The sequence below is a fragment of the Falco cherrug genome, chromosome 4 (assembly GCF_023634085.1).
Source record: "Falco cherrug isolate bFalChe1 chromosome 4, bFalChe1.pri, whole genome shotgun sequence".
NCBI lineage: Eukaryota > Metazoa > Chordata > Aves > Falconiformes > Falconidae > Falco > Falco cherrug.
This window is the reverse complement of record NC_073700.1, coordinates 75,895,107-75,915,127: the sequence shown is the minus strand read 5'-3', so window position 1 is coordinate 75,915,127 and position 20,021 is coordinate 75,895,107. Positions and strand designations below refer to the sequence as shown.

Below are 20,021 nucleotides of genomic sequence, written 5' to 3'. Positions count from 1 at the left end.
ATTCTAGGGTTGAAATGAGAACAATTTAATAATTGAACTCAAGTAAAATATCGTTATAGTAACAACCACAACTGGAGGGAGGGAGGGAGGGAGGGCAGAAGAGGGAGGAATAAAGCCCAAGAAAAAAAAACAAGCAATGCACAATACAATTGCTCACTACCCATTGACTGATATCCAGTCAGTCCCTGACCAGCAATTGGCAGCCCCTAGCCAAGTCCCCCGGTTTATACACTGAGCATGACATTCTATGGTATGGAATATCCCTTTGGCTAGTTCAGGTCAGCTGTCCTGGATGTGGTCCTTCCCAGCTTCTTGTGCACTTCCTCACTAGCAGAGGTGAGAAGTCCTTGATTTAGAGGTAGCACTACTTAGCAACAACTAAAACATCAGTGTGTTCTCAACATTATCCTCATACTAAACCCAAAACACAGCATTGTACCAGCTACTGAAAAGAAAATTAATTCTATTCCAGCCAAAACCAGGACAATATCCACCCCTTATTCCATACCATTTGTATCATGCCATACTTTCCAATATTCTGTTACCTTCCCTGTCTTTTCATATAAACACACAGGTACTCCCTTAGTCTATGTACCATCCCTATAAAAGCCCATTGACCTCGTTCAGTCCATGACTTTGGGCTCCAACTGTCATAACAGTCTTTCAGGGCAGGAAAGACGATGCAAGGTGTTGGACTGTTCCATGCTGAAGCCAGTTCTGATTCCACCACTGCTGCACTTGTCCCGTCTCCTTGAAGTTCATTCTTCATTAATGTGGTGATGAAAAGGAGGTGGGTTCAGATCCCCAAATCCAGAGTGGCAGAGACAGGCGCTGCAAGGTGCCCAGTGCAATAATGGGCATACAGCCACCATAGAAGTGACAATATACAGTGTTGCATAGCAATTAACATCATACAATTTAATTAATTGGCTATTCTCACCCAAAATCAAATGCCCCGGAGGCACACACTGAACTTCCCCATCCTCCCATGCTACCCACCAAGTGCACCCAGGTCCTTGAGCAAAAGCAATCCTATGAACGAGTTTGCCTTTGCCTGAGGCAGGAATAACCCAGACTGTTTTCCCAAGTATATTTTTGATGTGCACTACAGGAACTTTATCCCCTTCTGCAGTACATAAAAGCTTCAACTGGGCAGGACCAGCTCAGCTGGCAGACCCTCTGGTGTTGACCAACCAGGTGCCTTTTATTAAATGTGTACCCCAATGTTTGAAGGTCCAACCACCCATTGCTCTCAGTGTAGTTTTTAACAGTCCATTGTATCATTTCATTTTTCTGGAGGCAGGTGCACAACAGCGGATGTGATATACTCACTCAATGCCATGCTCTGTGGCCCATGTGTCTAGAGGTTGTTTTGGAAATGAGCCCCGTTGTCTGACTCAGTTCTTTTCTGGGGTGCTGTGTTGCCATAAGGCTTGCTCTTCAAGGCCCGTGATAGTGTTCTGGGCAGTGGCATGGGGCACAGAACACATTTCCAACCATCTGTTGGTTGCTTCCACCATTGTAAGCACATGTTGCTTGCCTTGGCAGGTTTGTGGGAGCGTGATATAGTCAACCTGCCAGGCGTCCCCATATTTGTATTTCAGCCATCACGATCCATACAAAAGAGGGATTAGCAGCTTGGCTTGCTTAATTGCAGCACATTTCACATTCATAGATAACCTGTGTGATGGTGTCCATGGTCAAGTCCACCCCTCGATCATGAGCTCATCTATGTGTTGCGTCTCTTCCCTGATGGCCCGAGGTGTCATAAGCCGACCAAGCTATGAATAATTCACCCTTATGTTGCCAGTCCAGATCTACCTGAGCCACTTCAATCTTAGCAGCCTGATCTACCTGTTCACTGCTTTGATGTTCTTCAGTGGCCTCACTCTTGGATATGTGAACATCTATATGATGTACCTTCATAACCAGGTTCTCCACCTGGGCAGTGATACCATGCCACAGTGCGGCAGCCCACATGGGTTTACCTCTGTGCTGCCAGTTACTCTGCTTCCATTGCTTCAACCAGCCCCACAGGGCATTCGCCACCATGCATGAGGTAAAGCATTGGCCATTTTTCTCACTCAGCAATGTCTAAAGCCAGGTGGATAGCTTTCACCTCTGCAAACTGACTCCATTCACCTTCTCCTTCAGCAGTTTCTGCAACTTGTCACAGGGGACTCCATACAGCCATCTTCCACCTCTGATGCTTTCCTACAATATGGCAGGACCCATCAGTAAACAAGGCATATTGCTTTTCATTTTCTGGCAATTTATTATACAGTGGAGCCTCTTCAGCACATCACCTCCTCTTCTGGTGACATTGTGAGATCTTTGCCTTCTGGCCAGTCCATGATCACTTCCAAGATTCATGGACGACTGGGATTTCCTATTCGAGCTCATGTGATCAGTGCTACCCACTTACTCCATGCAGCAACAGTTGCATGATGTGTAGAGGAGACCCTACCTTTGAACATCCAGCCCAGCACTGGCAACCGGGCTGCCAGGAGGAGCTGTGTCTCAATGCCAACCACTTCTAAATAGCTTGAACCCCTTCATAAGCCACCAGTATCTCTTTTTCAGTTGCAATATAGTGAGCCTCAGATCCTCTGTATCCCTGAGTCCAAAAGCCCAAGGGTCAACCTCGAGTCTCCCCTGGTGCTTTCTGCCAGAGGCTCCAGGTAGGCCCATTCTCCCCAGCTGCCGTGTAGAGCACATTTTTTACACCTTGCCCTGTCTGGACTGGTCCAAGAGCTACTGCATGAACTACCTCCTGTTTAATTTATTCAAAGGCTCAGGGCCCCATTATATTCATACAAAATCCAAAACACTGCACTGTACCAGCTACCAAAAAGAAAATTAATTCTATCCCAGCCGAAACCAGGACACATGCACGACAAGACAAAGTGCATTTATTTCTTTTTACTATTCAATCTGTGAAGATAACTTGTTAAATTAGTTATACAACCCATAATACTTGTCCACTGAGTGCCATTAGCGCTTCCTAAACGAACTTCACTGTTCTGTCTGCTCAGCGATTTTCTGGTATAGATCAAAATTAGTAACACTACTTATTCTGTGCTCAAGTGTTTAACTAAACTAGTTCCCCTTATTTTTTAAGGTTCTTCAACAATTAGATTTCTCCAAACACCACAACAAGAATATATTACAAACATACACTGAACCTATGAAAATCAGGACATTAAATTCTGCACTTACAATGTTAGATCTGAAATCCTAAACCAACCTGAGAGAATTTACAAAGTAAATTAGTGTCTTTTCCTCATTCACCCCTCCCATACCAAAAAAAGCACACAGCTAAGGAGCGTGCCCTTTCCTCAACACAAATTTAAACAGGAGCAACACACAAATTTAAATACTTTACAAATAAATTTTCAGTACTGTGAAACTGACCGTTCCATAAAACTTGCTATTGATAGTTTCATCTCTCTTAATTTTACCAGTTATAATAGCTGTGTGGTTTTTGTGTGTGTGTGTATAAATCACTTTTTTTTTTTTTTTTTTTTAAATTTCAAAAGCTTTACCAAAATACTGTTAGCCATTTTCTCATAAGGGAATCCAAGTCCCTGATGTTTTTATTCTGGAGCTAGCAAACTCTTCTGTATAGTTTTGAAAGTTGATTAAAATAGTGGGACATCCTGATAAGAAAAGCCAGCTACTAAGCTGCTAAAATGAAATAAAATATTTTAAAATATTAAATTATATTTAAATATTTTTAAATAGTCAATAATAAATATTAGACAGTATTTAAGATCTTTTTAAAAACTAACTAAAATTAAAAGACCCAACCACCATAAATAGTAGCCACTGTAATGTTAGATGAGATTTCCAAGCAAACTGATGCACACAGGCATGCACACATAGTATGCGTGCACACAAATATCAAACTAAGATCTTCATCAAGGTTTTTGTAAGACCAGCTATATCTACACTATCTCAGGCCATCAACAATATTCTAGAATCTTTTTAACAAGGCACAAAACATACCTGATTGATTTCTAAGTTCATGGTGTTTTGGGGCACTGATCAACTTAACAACATGCATCTATATTTCTGTTGCTGGCACACATCATCTTCTTTCCACCTTCCATCACAGTCAACCCTGTTACCCCTAACTAGCCTTTCTGACACTCTCCTTGCGCCACTATAATCAGTGCAGGATCTGAGATGAAGAAATTGTCTGGGAAGAAGAGACTTCTATAAAGGCACAGAGAGACCATTTAAATGGGTAAAGGAGACAGATATTTACAGAGGCTGGGTTAACATCCAACACATTTACCTTGCAGCCAAGGAAAATGAATGACTACAGGTCTGGAAAAAGGAGCCTGTAATTTACTGGGTTTAACTTTGTGCCTCCCTTGCCTTTGTGGGTTTGTAACAGACAGAACAGCAACATACGGTGCAACCGCCTCATAATAAAGATTTGGTGTAGTCTCCAAAAGTCAGCAGGTACGCATTAATGTTGATGAGCCTTTATCAAGAGCTTTTAATTCCATTTTTCAAATGATGTACTGGCAAAGGCTGTGTTTTCGTGCCGAGACCCAATCTGCCAGGCTTGATCATACTTAGCACCTTTCAATCAAGGTAAAATTCACAATGCAGTTTCTCATTTCTAGTAAAAATAAAGAAGGACTCAAACTTCCATTGCAGAAAATCCATTTGTAATACACTTCCCTGTAAAAGATCTAAGTGGGGAGACTGTGTCTTAAGAAGACAACAAGAAAAAGTTCCACTGCACATAAATTCACACAAAAACAAACTCCACAGCTTGCCTACTCAACATTATGATTGGGGAACAACCAAACAATTGCTTTACAGAATATTCATATTGCTTAATACACACATACTGACATTTGGTAGTAGTTAGCTACCTCCTTTGCGAGGAAAAAAAACCCCAAAACGAACCAAACCCAAACAAGAGTCTATGTCCTAATTTCAAATAATAACTCCACTGTTAGCAATGTACCAGCCACCTCCGTGGCACCTACTAGACTCTTTTACTGGCCTCCAAACCACCTACATTCATCCCACACTTTATGCAACATCTTATTTACATATTTATAATTTTAGGTGGATGTATTAAGGTATCTGCAGCATAGCAACACCTGCACTTTTAGCACAGTAACAGCACTATCTTTAATACATTTTCCCAGATATTTTACTTAAACAACACTCAATGGTTAGGTTCAAAAGTTTTTGGATGCTTGTTGCTGTGGTTTGCAGAAAATACTCGTTGGAGCCAAGCCGTTTTAGAAGACATACTGATTATGCTACTGTGAATATGTTTGTATCCTTGAAAAAGAGAAAAGCAGCTTCAGGAGCAACTCCTGCTTCCATTCTCTAATAATTTCTTCTTTTCTGCATTTATCAGTAGCATTTGTCACTGGAAGACTATGCCCTAGTCTCCACAGTACAACACGTTTAATTACATCATTCACACATTAAAAAAGGGGGTAAATGGTACACAGAACACCAATGAAAAATCTGAAAAACTAACACTGCTTTTACAGTACCTTCCCATGTAAATCACATATAGCTTTAAAGAGTTATAATGACTTAAACCACAAGGGATGTTTAAAAGCACAGAATATGAAAGTCTTCAAGTGAACACAGGATCATTAGGTTTTAGTCAGAAAAGTCTGGAAGAAGGGTGAAAATTATGACAGCGCTCTTAAAATGCAACAAGTTAGTAAGGTGTGTACACATTTTTTCTCAAAGAAGGAAGCCATTGAATTCCTGCTAGAGTCCTGGCTTTTGGTTCACCTCTCAGTAATTGTCATTAATTTTCTGTGTCGATCCCAGGCCAACATGGACAGAAAAATATAAATTCTCTTGATAAATCCTTCATTGTGGTTTATAATACTGGCAAATTAACTTCAACCATTTTCTTTGCAAAGTACTTTCTGATGTTCTGCAAAAGAATTAGCCAACCTGGGTGTGACAGAACACAGTGCCACCAGTACCTGATCTGTCCCAGTGCCCTTTAATAGTACTGCATAACATTGTGTAAACATTATTCTTGCTCTCAGCATTTAAAAACAGGTCTCCCTATATAGCTCCATCTAGGAGTTTCCCAGTGTAGGTTTTGAACAGTCTTTCAAAGGGAACAAAAACTCACCTAAGTTACAAAGTTTTTGCCTAATACAGCAAAATACCTATTCAAACTTAACAGCCAAACTTACCTTGTCTTTTTCATGGACCACAGAAACAAGACAATGCTGGTGTTCCAGTTTTATCTTTAGGACGTCTAGTTACCTGTACTATGAGCTCCTGCCAAGTTACATGTGTGCGAATGACTGGCTGACAAACTACTAAACTCATTTAGCAATGATTGCTGCAAGGAACCAGACGGTAACTAATATCAAAACACTAATTTTATCTTCTTTTCCTACGAGTGCCGTTAATTACCTTATCTCACTGACCACGCCAAGGCTTTCTTTGAAGTAAGAAAGAGGTCCTCCTACAGCGCGGTAACTCCGCTCTCGTCGCCCAGAGGGCGGAGTGCTTTACAGCCGGCGTGCGCTGAGCCGTGCTCGAGGAGTGAAATGATAAGCTCCCCGATTAAAGCTCCGGTAAGCCCGCAGGGCCCCGTCTGAGCCGCCCGCCAGACCAGGAGGCGGGGGCGGGGGGGGGCACCCAGGGCTGCCAGCGCCCGCGGCCGGGTCCCACGGCCGCCTCACGTACTGCCCGGCGTCTCCCAGAGAACCGGGAAAGGCACCTGGCCGCGCCACCGGCGGCACCTGTAATCCCCTGCCTCCTAAGGCTCTCTCGCGGTATTAGGGACATGGCTTAGCGGTGGACTCGGCACTCCGGGGTTAACGGCTGGACTTGATCTTAAAGGCCCCTTCCAACCTAAGTGATTCTGTAGTACCTCACTGAGGAGCAGCTGCCGGTTCCATGCACTGCTTTACAGGGAGCTTCCCAGGCTTAACAGCAACAATTCGTGCCCCGGCTGCGAAGGGGTACGGCAATTGGCTCTCCTCCTCCTCCTCGGCTCTTCCTCCACCCGGCGCCGCCAGCGGCCGGGCCCCACAGCTGCGGCCGCCCGGCCCTGCGAGGAGCACCTGTGGCGTGCGGGGCCCGCTGTCACCGGCCACTCGCACCCACGCGCCGGCCGAGGAGGGCCCCGCGCGGCCCCGAGGCCGGGCGCGGAGCCGGGGCGGGCAGGGCGGACAGCACAAAGCGCCTCCTCCGCCCGCGGCTTTGTTCGCGGCGGCGCCCCGCGCCGAGCCTCCCGCCGCAGCCACGCTCCGCCGCCGCCCGGCCCAGCCCCGCTAACTGTCCTCCCCTGGCGTCACCGCGCTCCCCACCGGCTCCCCGCCACGCCGCTGCCTCCCACCTTGGCTTTCCCCGCTTCCAGCTTCTTCAGCCGCTCCTCGTCCTCCATGGCGACTGCCCGACTGAGCAGACCGTTACCGGCGGCGCGAGGCGGGGCCCACCCTGCCTCCGCCCCTCAGCCGGGGCGCGCGCACACGTTCGCTGTCCCGTCCCGTCCCGTCCCGTCCCGCGTCACAGCGACAGAAGCTGCCGCGGCGGGGCCACCGGCGCCGCCATCTTCATCTCCACGTACACATGCGGCCGGGGAAAGTGACGTGCGGGCCGCCCGCTCCTCCTCCTGCTGCTGCGAGCTCCTCCTCCCGCCGAGCGCCCCTGGCCGCCAGCGCCCCCCGCCCGGCGGCGAGCCGCGCCGGAGCCGCCCCGGGACGAGCGGGTTTGCCCCCGCCAGGCCGGGCGGGCAGCGCGCACCGGCGGCGGGAGCCGAGCGCGGGCAGCAAGCCGCGAGCACGGCCGCAGCCGCCGCGGAGCGGGGGGAAGGAGGCGCCGGCGGGCACACACCCCTCCGCACCCCGCCTCGCTCCTGCAGGCTGAGGGCGGGGGGCTTCTCTTCCCACAAAGAACGGCATCGCCGAGACGCCTGTAATTTGCTGCTGCTTTGATACAAAGGACTGAGCAGGCACTGCCCGAGGTGTGCAGGAGTGCTGCCTTCTGCTCGCAAATCCACCCTCTCTGGCTGCAGTGCTAATTTTGACAGTTTCAATACTCTTACAGTGTTTTCTTGCTCCTGCCTGCGGCTCGCTGATTTGCAAGCTCCCTATAGCATGGATCTCAAGCCTGGAAATACACCACCCAGGCTTCCTGAGCGTGTGTCGCAGGCTGTGTAAAGATGACAACAAAGGATGTGTATCCCCACCCCCCCACCCCCGTTTAAATTACTTAATATGCACTCATCGTGCCAGAAGAGTTGAAATGGGAGTGTTAAAATCACAATGGGAAATATGGCACGTGGCTATTAAATGCTAATGCAATTTCTATGCCTCAGCATTTGATACAAAGCAATATACTGGGCTTATTTAATATCGTCTGCTAATTGTATGCCTTGCAAGTCTAGTAGCAATTTGTATTACCTGTTCATACTGTGCTTTTTCTTTCAACTACACTTAAAGTCAGTTCCGTTTGCGATGGTGCAACGGATGGCACAGGCTTACACATTCCTGGCATGCCTTTTTTCCTTAGTGTGTAACAGCTGCCCGTGAATGGATTCCTTATTCTGCATCTGGAATCATTCTACTTTATTAAATGAAAAATCCTTCTGAATTAATTTAGATTTCAGCCTTGCTCATCTTTTGAACGCAATTCATCTAGTATGTGTTCCTTCCTTGCTTGATTTACCCAGCAAGGACCAGGTACACCCAAAACGGGAGAGAATGTCAAAGAGAAAACATCTGCACAGTATTACTGAGCAGGACCAAGGTGAAAAATATTAGGACTCATAGCAGCAGAATTCCACACCCATGTTACTGCCAAAGTAAACTAAACCTACAATCTGATTTTTAAGGATTTTCCACCTCTCCTAAAACACATTATATTTCATGGAAAAGTCTGAAATCATTTGTTGATCAGTACACATAATGTGCATTCCTGTATTTACAAAACAATGTCCTCAACCCTCAGTCAAAAAGGAAATTAATACCATTTATGTAAAAAAAAAATTTCTATCCATGGTAGGGAATGACAAATGTCCACATTATACTTTGTTCCATATTTGAAGCGAGTGTATGTTTCAGTTAAAGTTCTCAGACTTTGCTATCTCACTAAAGAAAGTGCATGTTACAGAGAAAAGCAGCAAATGAAAATTAAATTAAGAATTAAAGAGGAAATATTTTTATAGAAATACAAACTTATTTGAGTTCATCCCCTAAAAATATGTTCTTGAGTCAGTAATAGAAAGTACTTTATTTTTTCCCAGTAATTACAAAGGCCCAGAGGTCCCTGAGGGAAAAATAAATCACCTTTTCTGTGCCAATGACATTTGTCTTGGCGGATGGAGCCCACTGTCACAGAACTAGATGTTCAATGGCTGTAAAATTTCACCCACACATAACATTATGATAGTAATTTCTTAATCAGTACATATCCCATTTAGAAGATAATTACAAACTTCCCAAATCCCATCATTAAATGGGTTCTTGAGTCAATGCTAAGAATTGATGGGCCTAATTTCCCGCTCACAGATTTATATCCATGTAATTCTAATGGATTTTAGTTAAACACCTAATTCACGACAATGAAAGTCACAAAAATCAGACTGACAAACTGTAATAGAGTACTGTGGAAATTACTGCTGGATAAAATATCCCAGAGAATATTTCCATATTCTTTTAACATTAGAAGAGCAACAGGACTTTCTCTCCTAGGAAAAAAAAACCCCGCAGTCCATACAGTATAATCTCCTACTTCAGCTATTTAAATTCCTATTTTATGATACATGCAGGGTGAGCTGACTGGAATTCATAACTTGGTTAGCCAATTAAACTTTCAGTTACAGAAGGGCATTAATCTTGCTTGCTTAATTCTCAGAATTGACCAATAATGTTCACTTGCCTAAGAATGTAAGATAGTGCTCAAGAGTCAGGCTGTAACTGCTTTAAAAATTGATTAACTTTCTAACGCTCCTTGAATTCACATAAGTTAAACACACATTAACTGTTTTCAACAGTAGCATATGTGAAGCAAAACTGATTAACAAGGTAAAAAATATAGATCAGACATTTCCAAAATAGGAGTGACTGGGGGTTTGGCCCAGGCTTATTTTTATATGCAAATATATTGATTATTGGAAGTGCTCATACAAAACTGCACTGAACTAGCTTCGAATATCAGATGTAATTTTTAGTTGTGTTTGTAAAGAAGGACAAAGGCCTCTTCGCCTACAGCATTTTCTGTAACAATGAAACTCCACCTTCTTCTTACCCCTGCTGTTTCCTTTATTCACTGTTCACTGAAAATTTGCCTGGTGACTCTCATCATGGTGCTTTAGTGGACTGCAAAGCCAAAAGATGAAGCCTAAAGACCATGTGTGATAAAGTCACAAAGTTCTACTTTGGAAATTCAAACTCTGTCATAGTTCACTGAAGCCGGAATAAGAGGGCTGTCAGATCATAACATGCTGCTGGTAAATCACATGTAAATAAGACGCAAAAAATACAAAATATCACAGGCCTAAACTGGTGATAGAACCTCTTCTGACAGCTAAGGAGCTCAGATACTGTGTGTTCTCAGTTGTCATAACTATCAGCAATACCACTTAATAATGAGACTATCCAACTCTAATTAATTTCCTTCGAACAAAAAATACAAATTAGAATGAAAGACTCCTACATGAACCACATAAGATTCCCTGAACCAGCTTGCAAAACCAAAACATTACCTGATAACAGTCAGATCTTTTTCCTAGCACCAATTCAGTGACCATGGCACTTTATGTTTCTTAAGAGAACCACAAAAATTTTTAACTTGAAATGTCTGTATTTGGTCAACATAATATGGTAATGGAGTAGTCCTCCTGCTAACGGATGTGCAACCTCTGATACGTTTGCCCAACAGTTCTGCTGTACAAAACCTACCTGGCAGGAAAACACCTTCAATTATAGTGAACATTAAATGGATCAAGTGTAAAAATAAGAGACGCCTCCACCTGAAAGGTGACCATGCCAAAGGGTTTATTTGATGGGACATGCACCACTTTCACTGAACATAATTGGAGTTCTACAGCTGATTTTACTGACAGTAAGGCAGGGTGTCAGTACTTACCTGTCATAGAGCTTGTAAACCAGAATTATTTGCTTTCACCTCAGTGTGAGGTTCCATGAAGAGTATGAGGTTGACTTAATGAGTACCTTACCTCTGCCTTTGCGACAGTCTGCTGTGCCACTCTGTGCCTTATCAGCTGCACTGAGCATTGCTTTGCACTGCAGTTTCCCACAGTGCTGCTTTGTTGGCATGGTTGCATCAGACAGGTCATTTAGGTAAACGTGTAAAGTTCATAATTTCAGAGACCCATTTGTAGGTACTGCTGAGGGAATATTACCAAATCATATTAATTTACTATTAGCAAATGCAAATCAACTCAAATTTCAGGTAGAACTTGGCCTATTATACATAGATTGTCTGACTACATGTTATAAAAACATTTTTTAAGTCCTCAGTTACTTTCATCTCAGGGATTTTTGAGGTATGTTATTTATGTTGGGACTACCCCCAAGTGTGTTTTAGAAACAGACAAATGTTCTCTCCTTCAAAGCAGGGCACAACAAATGCCATTGCAGAATAAATAGTGAGGCTTGGTGGTTAACAAGTAAGTGAGCTACAGATGTAAGGAAAACATCTTATGATTTAAAGTTTGGTGTGGTTGTTTGGGTTTTTTTCCTTTTGAGAATCACTGGAGAAGCATGGTTGTATGAAAAATTATTAAATGGGGTGACTGATGAATATATATAGAATCAAGGTCCGATGTAACAGCTAAATTTTCTATTCCTCTCATATGTATTTTTAATGAAAAAAGTTACCAAACAGCATGAGCACTGAGGATAAAAATAAAATGTTCTGACATAAGGAGAAACAAATTACCAAAACCATGTGATTTTTAACTCATATCTGCAGCTGTGAAGTTAGACAAACTCATATTAACCATTGCAACCAGTGTCCCACCAAATGTATAGCTTTGTCACTACTCAGAATGCATTTTTTTCCTAAATTAAAGTAAGTTTTATTAAGTTTTGTTGTAATAGGTGACAGAAGAAATCAGACATTAAAACCTTCCCCACACATATGTGACCCAGGCATTCACTTAATACATGAATAAATGTGGGCTTGCTAACATGCTTCAGTTACAGTCAAGTCCAGCACACAAAATTATTTTTCTTGTTTCTAAACCCAAACATTTTTCTTCTGCTGAAAAGACGATAAAATAGCCTATACAACAGCTGTAAAGCACAGGCCTCTTGTGATATTACAGTAACACTACCTCCTGGAGCTGTGTGTCTCTATGTCTTGTAATTTAATTGATTAAGACAAATATGGTATTTGTTTGCTGCTTTGATGTAAATACTGGAAATAGTAAGAGGCAAGACTCTTTAACTAATAAATTTTGACATGGACAATTTATTCTGCAGACATAATATATCCAGGAAGGTAATTTAAGTAAGCTTGCAACTAATACAACTAATTAAGTGACCCAGAAGCATCAAACTAGCATTTGATATCTGAGGTACACACTTTATTATAGAAATTATAGAAAGATTACTTTCTACCACAAATCAGTTATTTGTATCCGCTCTATGTAGAGCTATTATAGCACACATTTCTTTATAGCTGCTCACAGTTCTCCAGTTTACATAAAGATTCTGCATATGATTTTCTTATGCCTATTGCATATGAAGGTATAAACACTAGCTATTTTCCTACTATTCTGTTATTTTATATGGTCAAGTGTTATTCATGAAACTCCATTTAGAACATGGGAGAATTTAAAAAAATTACCAGAATGTCCACATTTGAGCACAGTACCAATTTGCCAGTGTGAATATTTTCAAATTTATCCAGACTGTTCACCTGATAGGTCAGCATTCCCAGTGGTTTTTTTTTTAGAAATTCCAGAATTTCCAGTGCTATCTGAGATGAAGTGCTCCAGGCAACAGAAATGGCAACAGAATTACAAAATCCAAACAAGGTATAGCTTCCTAAAACTCTTAACTATTTTGATACAATTGGGTACTAAAATGGAGACTTGTTATTCGTATGTTAGCAAAGCTCAAAATACATTAAAAAGATAATTACTTTCGTAATGAGAATTACTCCTAAATTATTGTAACATGGTGGGAGATATGGCTTTTTTAGCATTATTTTTTGGGGGGAAAGAGATAGCACGCTGGGTAATCCCATACAAACTGCTAAGTACAAGGAATTTCCTAGGCTTAACTTCAATACTTCCAGGGAAATCTTTTGCCACCTCAAATAACGAGTACCCCATACACAGCAGAGCTGTGAGAAGCGTGTGTAGGCCTTCCAAAACCAGCACGCCTCACTAACACCCTGGCAAAAGGATTTATTACTGAACTGCTATGAGAACATGCTGGGTGCTCTGCAAGTATGGCCAGAGCTAATCCACCAGGCCAGTGCAGCAGGAGTGAAAGCAGCATGGCCGCCTTCCCAGAGCCACGTCTTCTTCCTGCTTTACCCACAAAAAGGCTGTGCGTCACAGCCTGGTTGGGCAACACAGCCGTAACTGTGCAGGTTTTTCAGCAGATCTGATTGTTTACCTGTTGAGATTTTTTTTTTTATTTTTATTTTTTCTTGTTTGCACTTTTGTGAAGGCAGGACCGGCTGCTGCCTGGCCAAAGCACCAACACTGGTGCTGGCCGGCCTGTGTTCCTGGCTTGCACTCCCTCGGTGTGACCGCAGCTTTTGTTGTCACCAAACTTTAACATGCTCTTTAAACAAATTGGTTTCTACCTGCTGCTATCAACCTAGCAGCTGTAAAACTGACTGAAGTACAAGGGGTTTGTAGCCCACCACCTACTTCTGTAAATCAAGATCTTCGCGTGAAAGGCTTCCCAGGAGGCCCGTACGGCTCTGTGGGGGACACCACTTTGCTGGCGAGCAGCTGGGACGAAAATTCCGGGATATTTTATCGTATGCTGCCATCTCGTGGCAAACGGCTCATTACAAATAAAATGGTGAGTAAAACGTCTCTGCTAGGCGGCAGTACTGGCAGCAAAGGCGGCCTCGCGTAATGGCGGTGTCTGCCTGTCCCCTGCCCTGCCCTGGGCGGCGGCCTGTGGGGAAGGGCGGGTTTCCCCGGCACCTTGGGCCTCCGGGGGAGGGTCGGGCAGCCGCATTTTATGTTAAATTTAGAGGCTGTAAAGAGCAAGGTGAAAGCTCAGCACTATGATTTCTGGTTAGTGCGTGTGGCCTGTAGTCAGTGAGGTGAAAACAGGCCCTTGGTGGGCTTTGGCACAAGCTCGTGTGAAAGCGTGGGCTCTTTCTGCAGGGCAGTTTAACCTAGCAGAGATGGCAAATGGGGCCCATCTTCTGTGCTGGCACTGGGAAAAAGGAGAAACCAGAGAATCCTGTGCTGCCTCTGTAACAAGGATGGCAGGGAGCCCCAGTGCCTTCCCACTGCCTGCCTGCAGCTGCAGCACCGCAGGGAGGTGTTACGGACATTCCCTTCCCTAACAGTTGTTATCAATCAGACTTCATATGTGAAGGTGTATTAACTTTGTTAATATCTATATCTTAGTTTCACATTGTATACTGTAATGTAATGAGGTAGCGGCATTTTACTGCACGTTTTAGTATCGTTCATGCTTAACTAAAACTAAAGTGAAGAACAACCCAGCCCTGGAAATAAGGACTATTGCTTCTTGGAAGCTTAGAGCTGTCCATGAAGGATAATGGTTACACCTGGACAACCAAGATAATGCCAGCATCCTAGCCTCTCTGGCACATCTTTGAAACCCTCTCAGCATCATCTGGTGTCATAGATAAGTAACTATAGCAAGACTGACTGCAGGAACATCTGTAATCAATATACAAGCATCAAGAATGCTGCAAAAATATAGTTGCTTTATGAAGTTCAGTGTGGGTGTTTGTGATTAGTCAGATTGTGGTATACCTAAACATTTGAAGGGTGTAAGAACTTTGTGTAAAAAATGTAGCTGGGACACCTCATGCACATGAATATTTATCCTTGTAATACTGTTCTTTGTGTCCTAACTTCTCTCCCCTGTTGACATGGATCAGTTGTGAATTTCTGTGGCAGACATGAGGACAGGACAGCTGCTGTGCCCCTCTGTGTCCGAGTGGTGCTGGAAATGGCAGATCCAGGATAATCCAGGGCCAATCTGTATTGGTTTTCCCTGTGTTTGGGTTTTAGCTCAGTGTAAACGAAGTGAAGCACTTATCAGACTATTGACACAGGTAAAGGCAAAGCCTGGGAAGCTTGCTTTAGGGGAGGAGAAAAGCAGCTAGTTGTTTGGGAAACTGCTTCTTTCACTGGCCCCAGTGAAAGGACCTTGGCTGGTTTTCCACTCATTTTACTCTGCATTTGGAGGCACGAACTGCAACAATTCTGTAGAAGTGTGGCTGATGATTAGCTGGGTTGTCACGGGCAGTGGTTGTACCTCTGACACAAAATAGAAAAAAAATGTTCCTGATGTAGAGAACTAGTAAACTTGTGTGCAGGACTTTAGGGATGAAAGTAGAGAAAAAAGCAGTGCCAGAACTTGATTTATATTTGCTAAAGGAGTAGCCTTAATCATATTGGTCCAGGATATTGCATGACCTTCCGTTTGCTGTGTATTTCAGGAAATGGTAATGTCTAAGGTCTGAAGTCCTTCCCCATAGGCTCTTCAGTTGCTGTGGAGCTGGAGGTGATGTGTGGTGTTTTATGTTCATGCAATGCCACAGGTTTAGCTCTTTGAACACTGACATCATATTGCTGGAAAACTTCACTGAAACATGCTGAGGGCTTATGAACATGAGTAGACCTCACAGCACTCATTGTTGATTAAAAAATTGTGGTGATTTTCATCAGTGATCTATGTAACAAGCTCTGGGTGTTGTGAATTTTTTTATCTTCAGCAGTGGATAGACAAGGTTTGATGTATGTATGCATCTTGTACTTGAAGAAAATTAACAGGCTGTTTCCATGCACTTGAGGGTTATTACTGGGCTGTTAAGGCTTTTTAGTCTGAATTCACTTACCTGGCTTAACAGTGTGAAGACTCAATGTCATAAGCATCACTTACAGCTGTTTGAATTGAACCTGGCTTCACAATCATTGGGGAAAAAAAGACTTGTGAAGAAATGAAAGAAGTCTTTGTGTTGTTAGAGATGGCTTCAGGTATTGCTTTGGTGGGAGCATAGCTTCTTCCCTCTCCCCATCTCATGCTGCAAGAGTTACTTGCAAAACAGTGAACAGAGACTGGAGGGTGAATCAGTTTATGCTAGACGCCTACTGGATAGTCATCTGGATTGGACCCTAATTTTGATCTCCATTAGCTATAATCACATATTGATAGCTACATTTAGATTATTGTACTGGGGTGTGTTGATCTTCAGCTAAAGTGTTTCCTAAATTGTTGATACGACACTTCATCATGGTTTAACCCCAGCCAGCAGCTAAGAACCATGCAGCCACTTGCTCACTCCACTGGTGAGGTGGGGAGGAGAATCAGGAAAAAGGTAAAACTTGTGGGTTGAGATAATAACAATTTAATCGGGGAAATAAAATGAAATGCAATAATAACAACAACAATTGTAATTAAAAGGAGAGAGAGGGAAAGAGGAATAAAATCCGAAAGGAAAGAGACCCAACAAGTGATGCACAATACAATTGCTCACTACCCACTGACCGATGCCCAGACAGTCCCCAAGCAGTGATCGCAAGGCCCCAGACAGCTCCCCTCAGTTTATACACTGAGCATGACATTCTATGGTATGGAATATCCCTTTGGCTAGTTCAGGTCAGCTGTCCTGGATGTGGTCCTTCCCAGCTTCTTGTGCTCCTCCAGCCCTCTCGCTGGCAGGGCCTAAGAAACTGAGAAGTCCTTGATTTAGAGTTAGCACTACTTAGCAACAACTAAAACATCAGTGTGTTCTCAACATTATTCTCATACTTTGTACCAGCTACTGAAAAGTAACTCTATTCCAGCCAAAACCAGGACACACCTGGTGAAAGAGGTGGCCTCTCAATGTTACTGTTGATGTCACTTATTGCAGTGACTACTTGCTGTTCAGAATCTGTGTGTTTGCTGTTAATTATTTCAAAATAAGGGATCAGATTTAAAACAGTATTTTGTTGTGTGTTGGTTTGTGTTTTTTTTTAAGCAAAAAATAAATTGCTCTTTAAAACACAGGAATGTTGCCAGCAGTTAATCCTGAGAGGTCTGAATCCCATTCTGAAACCTCTTTTGTTGCTTTTACGATTTTTATCTTTTGAAGCTTACTTTGTGAGCATATTCAGCAGCTAGGTTTTGTAGAGTTCTTAAAAAAGCATGAAAAATCCCGGTTTCACTGAATAGGACAAAGGTTTCATTCACTTCAGCGGGCTGCTTGCGTCACTGGCTGAGAAAGTGTGCTGAGATTTAGGACTTCCAACCTGATTTTTGGCACTAGGAGAGTGACATCATTTCCTGAGTTCTGTGACTGTGCTGGAAAATTAAAATACATGGGATTTTTAAACAATCAACTTTATTTAAAATCCCAAGAAATGACACATTATGCTGAAAATCAAATAGTAAATTCTACATTAGAAGTTACTTCAAAACAGTGAAGAGGAACTCTGAAAAGGTGTGCATTTTACAACTTAGGAAATTTTTAACTCATTGCCATAGTAAGATTTTGTAAAATAGTGACTCTTTAAAAAAAATAATACATAATGTCTTTGTAACCATGAAACAAAGTTACTGTGAACCAGAATCAGATGTTGTGATACCTCAATTTTAATGAGAAAAACTCCTTTGGAATGAGATTGCTGTGGAAAAAAAGCTAGATATTGTCTTTCCAGGACTTCTTGAACTCTTACTTAGAAAGTATATGTAAGACATAGCCGGGGAGTGTTGGGAAAAATTTATAGGAAATTCTGGATGGCATATTAGTTGCCATAATTTATACTGGCTTTCAGGACTATGTGAAGCTGAGTACTCTGAGACTCTAAGGGCATGCAGAATTGGGAAAGTTTAGCAGAAAATTCAGTTCATATTAGTGATTCATTCTCTGAGGGCTGGCGATTCTGTTTCACATTTCTTATAAATGATGCTCTGAAACTGTAATGTAACATAATTTGGCTCCGTGACAAGATCAAACATCCCTATATTGTACTTTTGAGTTTGAAGTACAGCTTAACTTTTTAAGAGTTTGGGTTAGTACTAACATAATTATTTTGAGCCATTTGTTTTATTTAAATAATTGCTTGCCTTTTCTTATTTTGGTTAGAGGTTTTTTTCTCTTTTTAATCTGTAGCTAATGTGTGTGTGGGAAAAGCCTCAATACATTCTTTCTTTTTTCATTCAGCTTGATTACGTTATATGGTTTTTCTTTTTCCTCACCTCCAGATGAAGAACCGTGCAAGAAAAGCAGTATGAGGATATATACAGCTTCTGATCCCCACCGCAGATGATCGACACACATAAAGAATGTATTGCTTCTCTAACACACACATAATTTCTAGCTATTAGATGTTCAGTGGGAGCTGTATTCAGACTGGTGCCTTTTCTGGTTTCAGAAAGAAGAGAATCGAGTAGTGGTGATGCAGAATCACATGAAGAGCAACCTGGCATGTATTAGGGTGGATGTCAGAATAGTAAGACAAGAGCCATTGGGTGTTCTTAGGAGACTGATCACAAGCAGGGCCTGAAGCAATTCCTGAAGATCAAAGGAGCTAGCAATCTACGTATTACCATCAGAATCTAACAGTAGCCATGGGTCAGCCCATGAGTTTCTTGGAAAAAATTGGGAAAAATATTATCATGAGTGATGTAAAAAGTAAAAAGATTCTGGAAATTTACCTAGAGTCCTTTCCTCATTCTTGTATTAACAGCAATGTGGAGAAAAAAGAATACTGTTTTTTTGCTTTCTTGGGTTGATACCTAAAAATCTTTAAGTTAAACAGAGCACCACAAATGTTTTCAAGCAGAGTAGAACTGGTAGATGACATACCTGCTTCATGAAGTCACCTGTACACAGTGAAAACCAAATGGCTTTTTAAAGAAGGCCATTTTTAGAAATACCTTAGTCCTCCTGTAGAGCAGAAAGTAACAGCACTGAGTTTCTCTAGGCATCTTTCAAACAGAACATCTGAGAACTGCTATCCCTTGTTGTGTGGCTGGTATTTTGAACTTATCTAATGAGCACACTGAAAGAAATCTTACAGGTATCAAGGAGAAACTGCCTTCTGTTGATTATATTGGAAGAGATGTGGATAGACTTATTCTTGACTATCTGCAAGTTCTTCTTTCATTCAGAAACTTCAATGATAAAATAGTTCATTTTGTACAGCCAGAAATCTACATTAAACATGTAACAATAAACTTTTATATTCTATGTAGAGGTGCATTAAGCAGTTGGATCAGAGAACTGGAAAAGCTTGATTATAACTGAAACTTACAGAAGTGGCAGTCTTGCTGTAATTAAAAGGAGATTTGAAGCTAAACTGAAAACATTACACGTTGATTAATCAGATATAGCTATTGTTCATAAGCTATTGTGTGACAATAGCTTGACCAGATTTTGTAATTAAAAAAAATATAAAAATTCTATATTGCTTTGAAAAAAATTTAATCCCCCCCCCCCCCCCCCCCCTAAATAAACAGCTGTAAGCAAATGTTTTGACATTAGTACTGGAATTGTCTGAAGTGGCCATGAGAAAGTTCTGATGGTTGGCCTGTAATTTGTGAAGGTAGTGGACCTCTAGAGATGTATTGATATGCTTCTGCTGAGGATTTGAATGGAGTCAGCAATGGCACAGACTGTAATGAATGACTGACAGAGGTGTAAGAAAGGTGGATCTGTTGCCCTAGTGTCTTGAGGGCAGTTTCATTAAAGGCTACAGAAGTCTTCATGGAAGATCAAACTAGTCTGATCTTAAATACTTCTTAATTCTTAAATAATTTAAGAAGATCCCTGTCAAAAAACAAAACAATAACAAAAAACCCCAAAAC

General features: G+C 42.2%; 1 protein-coding gene across 9 annotated transcripts in view; it reads right to left on the bottom strand.

Annotated features, from left to right (window-relative positions):
• AKAP9 (A-kinase anchoring protein 9) overlaps positions 1-7,590 on the bottom strand; it is a 120,793-nt gene extending 113,203 nt beyond the window's left edge. For all 9 annotated transcript variants that reach the window (XM_055706577.1, XM_055706582.1, XM_055706580.1 and 6 more), the window contains exon 1: positions 7,361-7,590. In XM_055706577.1, coding sequence (XP_055562552.1) covers positions 7,361-7,408 — 48 coding nt within the window. In that variant the 5' untranslated portion in view covers positions 7,409-7,590. The remainder of the gene's footprint in view (positions 1-7,360) is intronic.
• Positions 7,591-20,021: the final 12,431 nt, after the last annotated feature.